Genomic DNA, 12,167 nt, shown 5'->3' on the forward strand with positions numbered 1-12,167 from the left:
CCTCCAGGGTTATTTTTTGCTCAGTGGGAGCATTCTGAGGTCACCTCTTGCTAAGAATAACCCAGAAAGGGAGGGGGAGGGGGAGGAGGAGGGGGTTGGGAGCAGGGGCCCAGCTCAGCCAGGCCAGCCCAAAGCCAACATTACTCACTCCACGTTGGAGGCTGAGCCTCTGACACAACGCCCAAATGAGTTCAAGAGGGCAAAGCTTCCCCTCTTCGCAGCAGAAGACTTGGGGTATAAACTGGGAAGTTAGGGAGCCATTTCACTGCAGCTCAAGACAGCTGGGGACAGTTTAACTCAGCTGTTGGGCGTTTGCAGTATTGGCTCATTTTCCAACCTAATACGAACTTTTGATTCGTCTCCAAGTTCAGACAGAGCTCAAATCCCCTCTTTGTGTCCAGGTCAGAATGGTTCCTTCACCGATCTTTGGAACCTTGATTCAGTGACTTGGTGCCCCCTGGGTTTTATGCACAAAACTTCCAGAGAGTATCTCCCAGTCCTGGCTCCCACCCCCTCGGAGGGCTTCGCTGCCTGTGAGGGTGCCTCGATGCAGTGCTAGCACCCATCTGTCCATGGTTTTCGAAGTGTGGGGAGAACAGTTCTGTCGCTCATCTTAGGAGGTTAGAGACCTCTCGTAACTATGCCCTGCAGATTCATCTGCCCATTCCTGCACCTGATGGGTCAAAGCGGCACTTGCCAATGGCATCCAGGACCGAGAGCCTGGCTGGTAGTCTGGTCTTCAAGTGCCAAAGACATGCTGGGGGGGGGGGGAAGGGGCTGGACTTGGGCCTGGGAAGGGAGGTAATGTTTAGAAGTCCAGGGAAAAGTGGGAGACTTTCCTACCTAGGACCTTCCTGAACAAAGGTGTGGAGGGAGGAAGGCGCACTGAAGGAGGCACTGAGAGCTGACTGGTGTGGCTGAGTGGCTGAGGGTTTCATTTATGAACACATTAGATAGCGGTTGGAGAGGTAGTTGGCAGGCGGCCCGAGGGGTTTACACTTTATCCTCTCAAAAGTGTGTTTATCTAGGAGATTTTTGAGGGGGTGGGGGGGCGTGAAGCAATGGGGGTCATGTTTTGGGCAGCCGGCTCTGGCATCCATGAGCATGGGGGGGTTGAGCACGAGAGACTGCAGGGAGATAGGAGGGTGAGGTGGGGCGGTGCCAGAAAACACCCCCAGAGCCTGCCAGGGGAGGCAGCGTGGGACAGAATTGGAGGGGCCCACACTGCTGACCGCTGCGGACCGGGGAGAAGGAGGGGAGAGAGGAGATGCTGCAGGCCCCATGGATGGCATCAGTGTTGTTGTCAGAGATGGAGACGTCTGGAAGAGAGCAGATTTGGCAGGGGCCCTCGCAGAGTCACTCTAGATAGCTGGTCTCAGCGAGCATCTGAGTGAAATCCCAGAATCTCTGTTTTGTTTTTCCAAAATTCCCTGTTTCTTTTCATCCCGCCTTGGTCCCTTCCCCAGAGTCACACATTCCAGGGCCACCTCCAGAGAAAGCCCTGCTTCCCTCCAGGGGTGGCCTCCAGGGGGCTTCCTAGGACCCCGTGGGCCTCTCTGGAACCCTCCCTGCACCTGCACCACTCCTGTGCTCCTGTGGGTGCTCGCCAGCACATGCACCCGGACAGAGTTGTTGACGCTGGTTTTCTTTCATCATCATCACCTAGAGAATTGTGTGCGTTTTGGTCCCGCCACCTCGAGGAAGATATAACCGAACTGGAAAAGTTCCAGAGCAGGGCGGCTAGCTTGATCAAGGGGAAGGCAGGGCTGCCAAGTGAGGACAGACGAGACTGTGGCTCCCCAGTCCGGAGAGACAAAGGCTAGAGGGGATGCGATTGAAGTTGTGAAATCATGTTGAGGGGTGGGGCGGGGGGGGGTTGTGGTGCACCCCAGTGGGGCGGGGTGGGGAGGTACCCCTTTGAAACTTTAGAAAGGTACAGGAAGCACAGAGAAAGAAAGCCCCATTTTCCATGGTGGATTTCCTTCTTACCAAACCCCAGGCCTGGATGGTAGGGGTTGAAAATAGAAATAACTTCAGAAGAGATTTACCTAAATATGTGGATCTTCTATACCTGGTGGCTTTTTAACGGGAGCCTCCAGCTCATCCTGAAATCCTTTGAGGTTGACTTCAAAGAGCACAGCCAGGCCCTCTTCCAGGTGGACAGGTGTCCCTGCTGGAGGCAGAACCCCGAGTGGCTTGGCCACCACCAGGCGTGTTCGCTCTTGCACGCACTTGCCATGGCCAGCAGGGGCACAAACTGTGTGACCTCTGAGGCTCTGCTGAGCCCTGAATTTGTCTCCTAGAATCAGTGTCTGTCCGTCTGTGTCTGTTTCACACACACACACACACACACACACACACACACACACACACGGTAGAGAGATCTGCTTAGAGTCTGCCTCCATTCACCTCAGAAAGGCAGAGCAGGGAGGCTTTGGGGACCTTTTTTTGGGAGTTGGCAATGCCAGGACCTCTCTGGCTTTCCCTGCCTCAAGGCCACGTCCAGCCAATCAGATCGAGGGCCGCCAGGAGAAGGGGCTGCAGGAAGGCCTGGGGCAGAGGCGAAGGGGGGAAGTGTGGGGCCCAGCGCCAGTGCTGTGGGACAGGCCGCCCTGCAAGCTGAAGTCCACCTGTAGCTGGAGTCAGCCTGGGAGAATCCAGGGCTTGGTGGGGGGGCTGACGGGCCCACGGGTACAAGGAGAGGGGGACTGTTTGTGTGTTTTTGTGGACACCGCTCTGCCGCCTCCCCCGCGCATCTCCCGGGCTGTGCCTCCGGAAGGTGGCGCACCCCTTGTGTGTCTGTGCGTGTGACTGTGTGTCTTCAATCAAGAGGCCAAGGCTGGCGGGATGCCAGGGTCCCCGGCTGGCACAGAGCTGAGTGCTGCCAAGGGCCTTAAAGGCACAACGGCGGTAACACGGGGTGGGAGGGGCCGCCCCACATCTGCCGGCCTCTGGGCTTCCCGCCCCAGCGCTGCGCTGGGGTGCAGGAGAGAAGGCCCCTTTTAGCTGCAGCCCTGGCCTCCAGGCCTGCAAGGGAGAGCCAGTTAGGGGCCCAGAGCCAGCCCAGGAACCTGACTCAGGCCTCCAGGGGCTTCCTGTAAGAGAGGCCGGGCCCTGGGCCTGCCCCCTCCACACCTGGGCCCAGGTGAGCCTGCACACGGGGCTGCCCTGGACAGCTGGTCCCTGTGCCCTGGCACCCTCAGTGAATGGGCTCCTGTGCCCTCAGATGTCTGGGCCTCGCCTCCTTTGTATTGTTTTCCTCATCTCTTATTTGCCAGGTTTTAATTTTTTGTGTGTAAATATTATTATTATAATAAAGGGCCTCTCGAAAGTCATTTCCTTATTTGGGACCTCAGCACACTGCCCCACCTTGGGAGACGAGGCCTCATCTGGGGGTGGGGGGTGGTGTTCTGGGGTCTGGTCCAGACTTCCAGCAGAGGAGGAGGCGGACAGGGGCGGGGGCCTGGACAGGTTCACTGCCGAAGGTTGCTTCTTGCTTTGCCTCCGGCTTTTCCCTGCTGTGGCTGCTGCCAAGGAAACAGCCGGCAGCCTTTCCCTGGCCCTGCTTAGGCACATCAAAGCCTCCTTTTCCTCCTTGGAACCCTTGGGATTTGAGGTTGGGTTTTTCCAGAGACTCAACCCAAAGAGGGAGCTGGCTTTCAAATGCCTCTCTCGTACCTGGGTCATTCTGGAAGCTTTACCACTTAGAAGGTGTGTGACCAGAGGCCTTGGTGCCTTTTTCCTCAGAAAAGTGAGGGTAACGCTACCCACCAGGACGATTGTGATAATTACATTTATTAATTGCATGTGCATATTTATGCCGCGTGCTCAGTACTAGGGAGCTGTAGGTGGAGTCGTTGGAAGGGAGGGGAATGAAAAGATACGTAAGGCAAAACTCTTGAGTCTACGAGGGAGACACATGGTGAATAATGAAGTGTAGCAGAGGCGTGCTGTAACGAGCTAGGGTGTGGAAGGCTCGGTAAACAAATGTGCCTGCAGTGGGCTGGGGGTTCGGTGACCTCTGGACTGGATTTTACCCCCCCCCCCCCACTGCCAGGCTGGGGTGGGGGGGCTGGAGGGGCTGACTGTGACCTGGGGACAGGGCCTAGCACAAATACCTGCCTGGCTGGGAGTGTGTGTGTGTGTGTGTGTGTGTGTGTGTGTGTGTAAGAGGCAGGCAGACTTTAAAATGTTCCTTAGAAGACACAAAGTAGAATAGTGGTTACCAGGGACTGGGGGCACGGGGAGTGGGGAGTTAGTATGTAGTGGGTGCAGTTTCCGTTTGGGATGATGACAAAGTTCTGAAGACGGATGGTGGTGATGGTTGTTCAGTATGAATGCGCTTTAACGCCACTAAATTGTACAGTTGAAAATGGTTAAAATGGTAAAATTTTATGTTAGGTATATTTTGCCACAATACACTTTTTTTAAGATGTTTTAAAAAAGGGTTCTTAGAAAAAGGCAGTCTGCTCAGTGCCCCCCATTCAGCCCAGGGGTTTTCAACAGCAGCACTGTTGATATTTGGGGCCGAATAATTCTTTGTTGTGGTCGCTGCCCTGTTCTTCTATGGTGTTCAGCAGCATCCTTGACCCCTACCCACTAGAAGCCAGCAGTAGCCCCAGCCCAGTGTGACAATCAAAAGTGTCTCAGACACATTACCAAATGTCCTCTGGAGGGCAAAACTGCCCCCGGTTGTGAACCGCTGCATTTGCCAGCTTGAAATAAGCTGCTCACAGGAGAGCCCGAGGTGGGGGTGGTAGGCAGGGGGGTAGCCGTAGTGGAGGAACCATTGTCCCAGAGTGGAGGGGTCTTGCCTGGAAGGAAGGCAAAGGTCAGCAAATTCTGAGGGACCCCAGGAGGCGGTGGGCAGGGTTTGAAGACCCATAATGGGGCATACAGGCAAGAGTAGGTACATCGTGGGCAGTAGGATCAGGCTTTACCCATAACTGTTGCCCCCTGCCCCCAGGGGGGAGATGTGACGGGGTGCTAGCTGCCGCCATTCCCATTCTGCCAACTCTGCCGCCCCTTCCCCCAGCCCCACAGGTGAGAAGCAGAGGAAGCTGAAATTGTCACCTTCAGTTGCTGCTGGTGGCTTCTGAAAGGACCAGGGGCTTCTGCTGCTACCCCTCCCCCTCACCTCCATGGGAAAAAATAAGTGTCTCAGGGTGTGCCCCTGTGTCTCCTTTCGAGGCAACTGTGAAATAAAAGCAAACAAAAACCGAATTTTAAAGTTAGCATCTGACCTGCAACTAAGTTGAAACTGCCTCTAAGCAGATGAGCAGGGTGTTCTGAGTTGTAACCTAAGCTTGGCATGCAAGAATCGGTTATGAATACTGAGTGCCCAGCAGGTGCCCTGCTCCTGCTGAGTTGAGCCGGATAAAGCAGACTCCTTGCCTCCAGGAGTGGACAAGCCCAAGGGTGACAGGGGACAGGAGAGGAAGGAGCTGGGAGGAAGGTATGGAGGTGGGGGCAGAAGGGTGCGGTTCTGGCTCTCCCGGTGGCTTCCAGGTGTGGATCAGGCTGTGCTCCTCACCCGAGATGCCCCTTTCAGGGTGTACGCAGCCCCTCCAAGAGATTTGGACGGTCACTTCAGCTCATTTGCCTGTGGACCTCCTTCCTTCCTCTCAGAGGTTTCTTATAGGTGGATTCAACCTGCTCAGTTGCCTGGGCCCCAGAGAGGAAGCCAGGGAGGACGTACTGCTGGCTTGGGGAGGGGAGGGTTCTTTTTTTTTTTTTCAAGATTTTATTTTTGAGTACTCTCTATATCCAGCATGGGACTTGAACCTGTAACCTGGAGATCAAGAGTCACATGCTCTACCAATAGAGCCAGCCAGGCATCCCAGCGTTGGGGGGTTGGGGGGGGGGGGGTCTTGAGTTGGCTCAGGGGCTGGCCTGGGCTGGAGTCAGCAGCTCCCCCGATTCCAGAGCTTTGGCTAATGCAGACTCATCTAGAACCAGAGAGAATGGGCAGTGGAGGGTGGTGCGGTTGGGAAGAGAGGAGGTGAGGACTGTGTGGGATCCAGGGGGGATTTCAGCCCACCGAACTAACCCTGGGGCTGGAGCTGTGCAGAGTGCTTCCCTTCGCCTGATTCGCCCACCTCTGGAGAGGGTGTGGGGTCTGCTGCAGACTGGGGTCCTCCCGGAGCGGGCCTGGGAGGGGTGTGTGAGCAGCGTGGGTGTTAGAACAGGTCCTCCTGGCTCTCTCTGCTGGAGCTGGCGATCAACAGGAAGTGAGTCCCAGGGTGAGAGCAGGCCATGTGGTTCCCAGGCAGGAAGTTAGTGACAGCAGGGTTGTCTCGAGCAGCTTTGGGGGGCTGGGAGCCTGCCCCAACTTGAGGTGTCTGTGGGCAGCAAGTGGCCAGAGGGAAAAAGGACGCGGCCACGGTAAGAGCTTGGCTCTGACCTGAGTTTCCCAGCCTGAGTTGGCCAGCGGGACCCCCACCCCGTCTTCCTGGGAGTGCCATGTTTAGGGCTCTGTGGTGCCCGACACAGCTGGGCGTTGGGGACGCCCTGAGGGTCCGGGTATGCCCTACTCTACCTGGGCTGTCTAGAGGTGAGAGGATTTGTACCAGGGAGGGGCGTGCTAGGCCAGGGAACCCTGTTGGCTTGAGCAGGGAGGTGGGAAGGGCCGTCTGAGTCCTGGACAGAGTGTGTAGGTCCCAACACTCAGAGATGGAGGCTAAGGAGAAAGACGGGGCCTCCTTGCTCACTTGCGTTCCTGTGTTTGGCCTCCTGGCTGTGGCTTGGGAGGCCCTCTGTGCCCAAGGCTAGGTTAACAGGAGGACTTCTTGTTCCTGCCAGAGGCCTCCTCTTTTTCTTGCTACAGCCCCCACCCCACCCCGAGCCTCTGAGGACTGCATACACTTGCAGCTTTCCATGGGAGCTTCCCTTCCTGGAAGCAGGCCTGACCCAAGCTACCCGGTTGGTCCCTTTGCCTCAGGCTGCTCTGTAGGCCTGGCCTGGAGCCTTGTCCAGGGAAGACTCTAGTTTTTATTTTGATGGATTTATCTTTTTTGTCCCCAAGACCCTTGTCCCTATTTGCCACCCTGGAGGTTCCTCAACAGATGGCAGCAGCGGGCTCAGAGTTGAGGATACAGACCCTTAGAGCAGAAGCGGCCTTGGAGATTGCTGGGGAGGGAGACCAGCGCGCTCTCTCGGGCCGTCAGGGTGCACTTGAGTGGTACAACTCTCTGGAGGGGATTTGGCCTGTTTACTCACACTTAGGCGGGCCCTCTACCAGCCAGCCCACTTGTGGGACTCCAAGCTACAGAAATACACAGGTGCACACAACTGTGAAGTGCTCGGGGTTCACTGTAGGTAAAGTAAATCCCCCCAAAGGCTCACTATTAGGGAGCTGCTTGAATAAATTATGGAGCCTCCATTCAATAGAATGTTGAGCAGCTGTGAAATAGGAGACAGATCCATATGTACGGGTATGGAGAGATGCCCACTCTGCTTGTTATGTGAAAAAGCAAGTTATAGAACACAGAGTAGTATGATACCCTATTAGAAAAAAAAAAAAATCTGGATCTGGATGTGTGTGCGAATACATATGTATAAACATGTAACTCACACGTGATTGTAGATGCATAGAAAAAAAAAAGTCTAGAAAATATACTCACCAAACTGTTGATCAGGGTTTACCTGTGATTTTGGAAGTAGGGAATTGAAAAATGAGATTTAGGGGCGCCTGGGTGGCTGTTGGTTAAGCGTCTGACTTTGGCTCAGATCATGATCTCGAGGTTCATGGGTTCGGGGTCTGTGTCAGGCTCTGTGCTGACAGCCCACTTCAGATTCTGTGTCTCTCTCTCTCTCTGCCCCTCCCCCTCTCACACTCTGTCTCTCACTCTCAAAAATAAATAAACATTAAAAAAATTATAAAAAAAAAAAAAAGGAAAAGAGAAAGGAGCTTTAGCCTTTTAAGAAGACTCATTTTTGTGTGGCTTGAATTTTTATAATATATGTGTCTGACTTTTAGAAACAGAAAGGAAAAAAAAAAAGACTTAAAAAGATGGGAAAAACCTCAGGGGACTAGCCTAAGCATCTCACCTTCTAGGTGGGGCACCCGAGGCCCCCTCCTGAGCATCGCCTAACTGGCAGGCCAGCGGCCCGGTCTCCCTTCTCATAGGCATTCCGCAGATGCGGCTGGTGGGTGCCGAGGGTGGCCTTGTGCCTGTGGCATGGCAGAGCACTGATCACAGGGGAAGCTAGCTTTTTCTGCCTCAAGAGGACACCTCCCTTCCTTCTGAGATGTCCGGGCCTACTTGCCCCTCGGGAGCCAAGCACAAAGTGCTCCTCAGGCTCTCCTCCCCTCACTCTGTCCTTACAAAGTGTGTGGCCTTAAGCAAGTCACAGAATTCTCTGAGAGACTCCTCAGGGAGGTTGAGTGGCTCTAAAGGGGTAATGGTGACAAGGAGTCTTGCCCACCATGCAGTGACACTTACAAAGGACAGTCACGATTACCCTTGATGGGATTCTTACTACCTGGAACTGTAGCAGGCTCGGGTCTTAGACGCTTGGGATGGAGCGATACATTTCCTTTCAGAGGGGAATATGAGAACACGCACAGGGAGGGCTTACCGCAGAGGCTGCAAACAGCTTCTGTTGGGGTCGGGGGGCGGTTTCTCCGGGGGCCTGGGTGCTGGGAGAACACATGGGGTCCAGAGCTGAGGGAAAGAACTGTGCCGGGCTTTGGGGCCCAGCAGAATGTATATTTGAGAGTCTCCCCCTTTGACTCTTCTGCTCCAGGGGGCAACTGGTCACTATTTGGGTCTGGGCCTTAGGAGGCCAGAACAAAAGCCAGAGACATCGGACGGAAGTCAGATCAGCCCACAGCGCTGACGGCAAGGAGCCTGCTTGGGATTCTCTCTCTCCCTTTCTCTCTGCCCCTCCCTCCTCCCTCCCTCTCTCTCAAAATAAATAAATAAACATTAAAAAAAAAAAAAAGTCAGATCAACCCAAGGTTAACAGAATCGATTTGGTGACACTAGAATCTTCTGAGGAGGGGTCCTAATTTGCAGTAGGGATAGTGCAAGGGATGTTTGTTGTTTGTGTTTTTGTTTTCTAAAAAATCCTTGATGTTTTCTTTTTCTTTTCTTTTATGTATTTATTTATTTATTTTGTTTTATTTTTTATTTTTTAAAATTTACATCCAAATTAGTTGGCATCTAGTGCAACAATGATTTCAGGAGTAGATTCCTTAGTGCCCCTACCTATTTAGCCCATCCTCCCCCACAACCCCTCCCATAACCCTCCGTTTGTTCTCCATATTTATGAGTCTCTTCTGCTTTGTCCCCCTCCCTGTTTTTATATTATTTTTGTTTCCCTTCCCTTATGTTCATCTGTTTTGTCTCTTAAAGTCCTCATATGAGTGAAGTCCTATGGTTTTTGTCTTTCTCTGACTAATTTCACTTAGTGTAATACCCTCCAGTTCCATCCACATAGTTGCAAGTGGCAAGATTTCATTCTTTTTGATTGCCAAGTAATAGTCCATTGTATGTATGTATGTGTGTGTGTGTGTATATATGCATATATATATATATGCATATATATATACATATATATATATATATGTATATATATACACACACACTACATCTTCTTTATCCATTCACCATTGATGGACATTTGGGCTCTTTCCATACTGTGGCTATTGTTAATAGTGCTGCTATAAACATGGGGGTGCATGTGTCCCTTCAAAACAGCACACCTGTATCCCATGGATAAATGCCTAGTGCAATTGCTGGGTCGTAGGGTAGTTCTATTTTCAGTTTTTTGAGGAACCTCCATCCTGTTTTCCAGAGTGGCAGCACCAGCTTGCATTCTCACGTTTATGTATTTATTTTAAATTTTTTTTAACGTTTATTTATTTTTGAGACAGAGACAGAGCATGAACGCGGGAGGGTCAGAGAGAGAGGGAGACACAGAATCTGAAACAGGCTCCAGGCTCCGAGCTGTCAGCACAGAGCCAGACGTGGGGCCCGAACTCATGGACCGTGAGATCATGACCTGAGCCGAAGTCGGACGCTTAACCGACTGAGGCACCCAGGCACCCCTTATGTATTTATTTTAATGAGGCTCTAGGTCCAATGCAAAGCTTGAACTCACAACCCTGAGATCAAGAGTCGCGGGCTCTGCTGACTGAGGCAGCCAGGCGCCCCAGAACATTTGTTTCTAACAGCGGGCCTCAGCATCGGCTTGGAAGCCCTATGTCACCTCAGGGAGCGGGGGTGGTGGCCAGGGTGGCTTGGGCAGTGAAACCAGCCTGGCACACCTACCGGGATTCTTCTCCTGCTTCTGAAGCTGGAGTGCACAAACCCCTTGACCTCAGGGAGTCAGGCCCACGAATCCCTTGACACTGAGAGCAAAATCGTGAGTGTCTCTGCTGGTATGGATGCTTACGTGAACACAGTTTTCTGGACAAAGGGGACATCACTCACCAGAATTTCCAGAGGGGTTAGTGATCTAAGAGAGACAAGACCGCTGGTCTAATCCTCTCCTCCTGTTTCTTCATCTTCCAGGTGGAAAGCAGTGACACGCCGAAGGACTCCGCAGTGACCTCCAAGTCCCCGTCCATGGCCCAGGACTCAGGCCCCTCAGAGCTGTTACCCAATGGGGACTTGGAGAAGCGGAGTGATCCCCAGCCTGAGGAGGGGAGCCCCGCTGGAGGGCAGAAGGGCGGAGCCCCAGCAGAGGGAGAGGGTGCGGCTGAGACCCCGCCCGAAGCCTCCAGAGCTGTGGAGAATGGCTGCTGCACCCCCAAGGATGGCCGAGGAGCCCCCGCAGAAGAGAGTGAGTCTTGGGCACAAGGGGCAGCCTCTCTGGGCTCTGCAGGATTCCCCCGGGGGTTAGAGACTTGGGGCCAGCAGGTCCCGTCCGGGGAGGCATGGGAGCTGAAGGTCGGTGGGCTTGCCAAGGCTGTGCCCTGGAGGCGGCTGGCTGCATGCAGCCTGCATACGTGTTTTATTTGGCCCATGTAGTGTTTTAAACATCTAAAAAAAATTAGTTGCCAGTATTTAAAAATCAAGAAATTTCACATAAAAATCTGGAGTTTTGGCTTCTCGTGAAGAAAAAAAAAAAAAAAGCCAGATCTGGAAGCAGTGGGTTTGCAGAATGCTAACAGTTGCGGGACTGGGGTGATGGCTGTCCCCCCACCCCGCCCCCTACCCCTTCGTAGGCTGGGTGTGCACCTCAGTTTCCCTCAGCCCTCACCTGGCGCGCAGCTCTCAGAGATGGTTGTGTCTGTAGCCTCTGGGCTCTTCAGAGCAGTGGATGCCCTTGTAGGCGTTAAAAGCCCAGTTAGTCTTCCCCAGCACAGATGTCCTGAACCCACCACAGTTCAGCTGACCCCGCTAAAATGTGGTTGTGACTGAGCGGGGTGGGGGAGGGGCGGATGGGGTGGCCAGGGCGCTGCCCGGCCCAGGCCCCTTTCTCCCTGGACTTTTTGGCCTCTCCCTGGAGTCCTGGAAAGTTGCCTACTTTTCTCTTTCAGGTTAAGCCAGTGATTTCAGGGCCAAGCGAGCTGTAAACATGTTGGTAATGAGGACAACTAGCATTTGTACAGGGTTCACAGTTTACAGAGCGCTTTCTCATATATTATCACATTTGATCCTCCCAGGGCCCTGCCAGGTTGGTTTGCATATGTGCATTTTAAATTCAAAACGTCTTCTTTCCAAGTGTGTATGATGGAATGAGTAAATTGATTAATTGGCATCGCTTATTTTGCATGGATCCAAACCCAATATTCATGCAAGATTGAGCGCATTTCCAGAAAAGAGAGTTCCAAATTTATTAAAAAATATCTTTCATTCATTTATTATTCAACTAATACTTTGATGTTCCCATTATGTGCAGAGCGCTTTCTGGGGCACTCTGTATTCGTTGTTTTAGTCCTCCAAACAGTCTTCCGGAGGTATTATTATCCCCATTTTAAAGCAGGAAAAACTTGCCACTTAGTGAGAGGAAGTGACTTGCTCAGGGACCCTGACCCTGTAAGTGGTAAATCCAGGATTCATTCCGTCTTGGTCTCTGGCTTCAAAGTCGGCGTGCCCTTCCACTGTCCCCTTTTATTCTGCAATGGGGCTCGGGGTGGGCTGGCCCAGAACTGTCCAGGGCTCCTGCCCTCACCCAAGTGCCTCATGGGATATGTCCCGACACTTGGCAGGATT

General features: G+C 53.0%; 1 protein-coding gene across 5 annotated transcripts in view; it reads left to right on the forward strand.

The window, feature by feature from the left end:
- Positions 1-12,167, forward strand: part of DNMT3A (DNA methyltransferase 3 alpha) — a 105,554-nt gene that overhangs the window by 45,371 nt on the left and 48,016 nt on the right. For all 5 annotated transcript variants that reach the window (XM_047851866.1, XM_047851865.1, XM_047851864.1 and 2 more), the window contains exon 4: positions 10,521-10,791. In XM_047851866.1, coding sequence (XP_047707822.1) covers positions 10,521-10,791 — 271 coding nt within the window. The remainder of the gene's footprint in view (positions 1-10,520; positions 10,792-12,167) is intronic.

The sequence above is a fragment of the Prionailurus viverrinus genome, chromosome A3 (genome assembly GCF_022837055.1).
Source record: "Prionailurus viverrinus isolate Anna chromosome A3, UM_Priviv_1.0, whole genome shotgun sequence".
Classification (NCBI taxonomy): domain Eukaryota; kingdom Metazoa; phylum Chordata; class Mammalia; order Carnivora; family Felidae; genus Prionailurus; species Prionailurus viverrinus.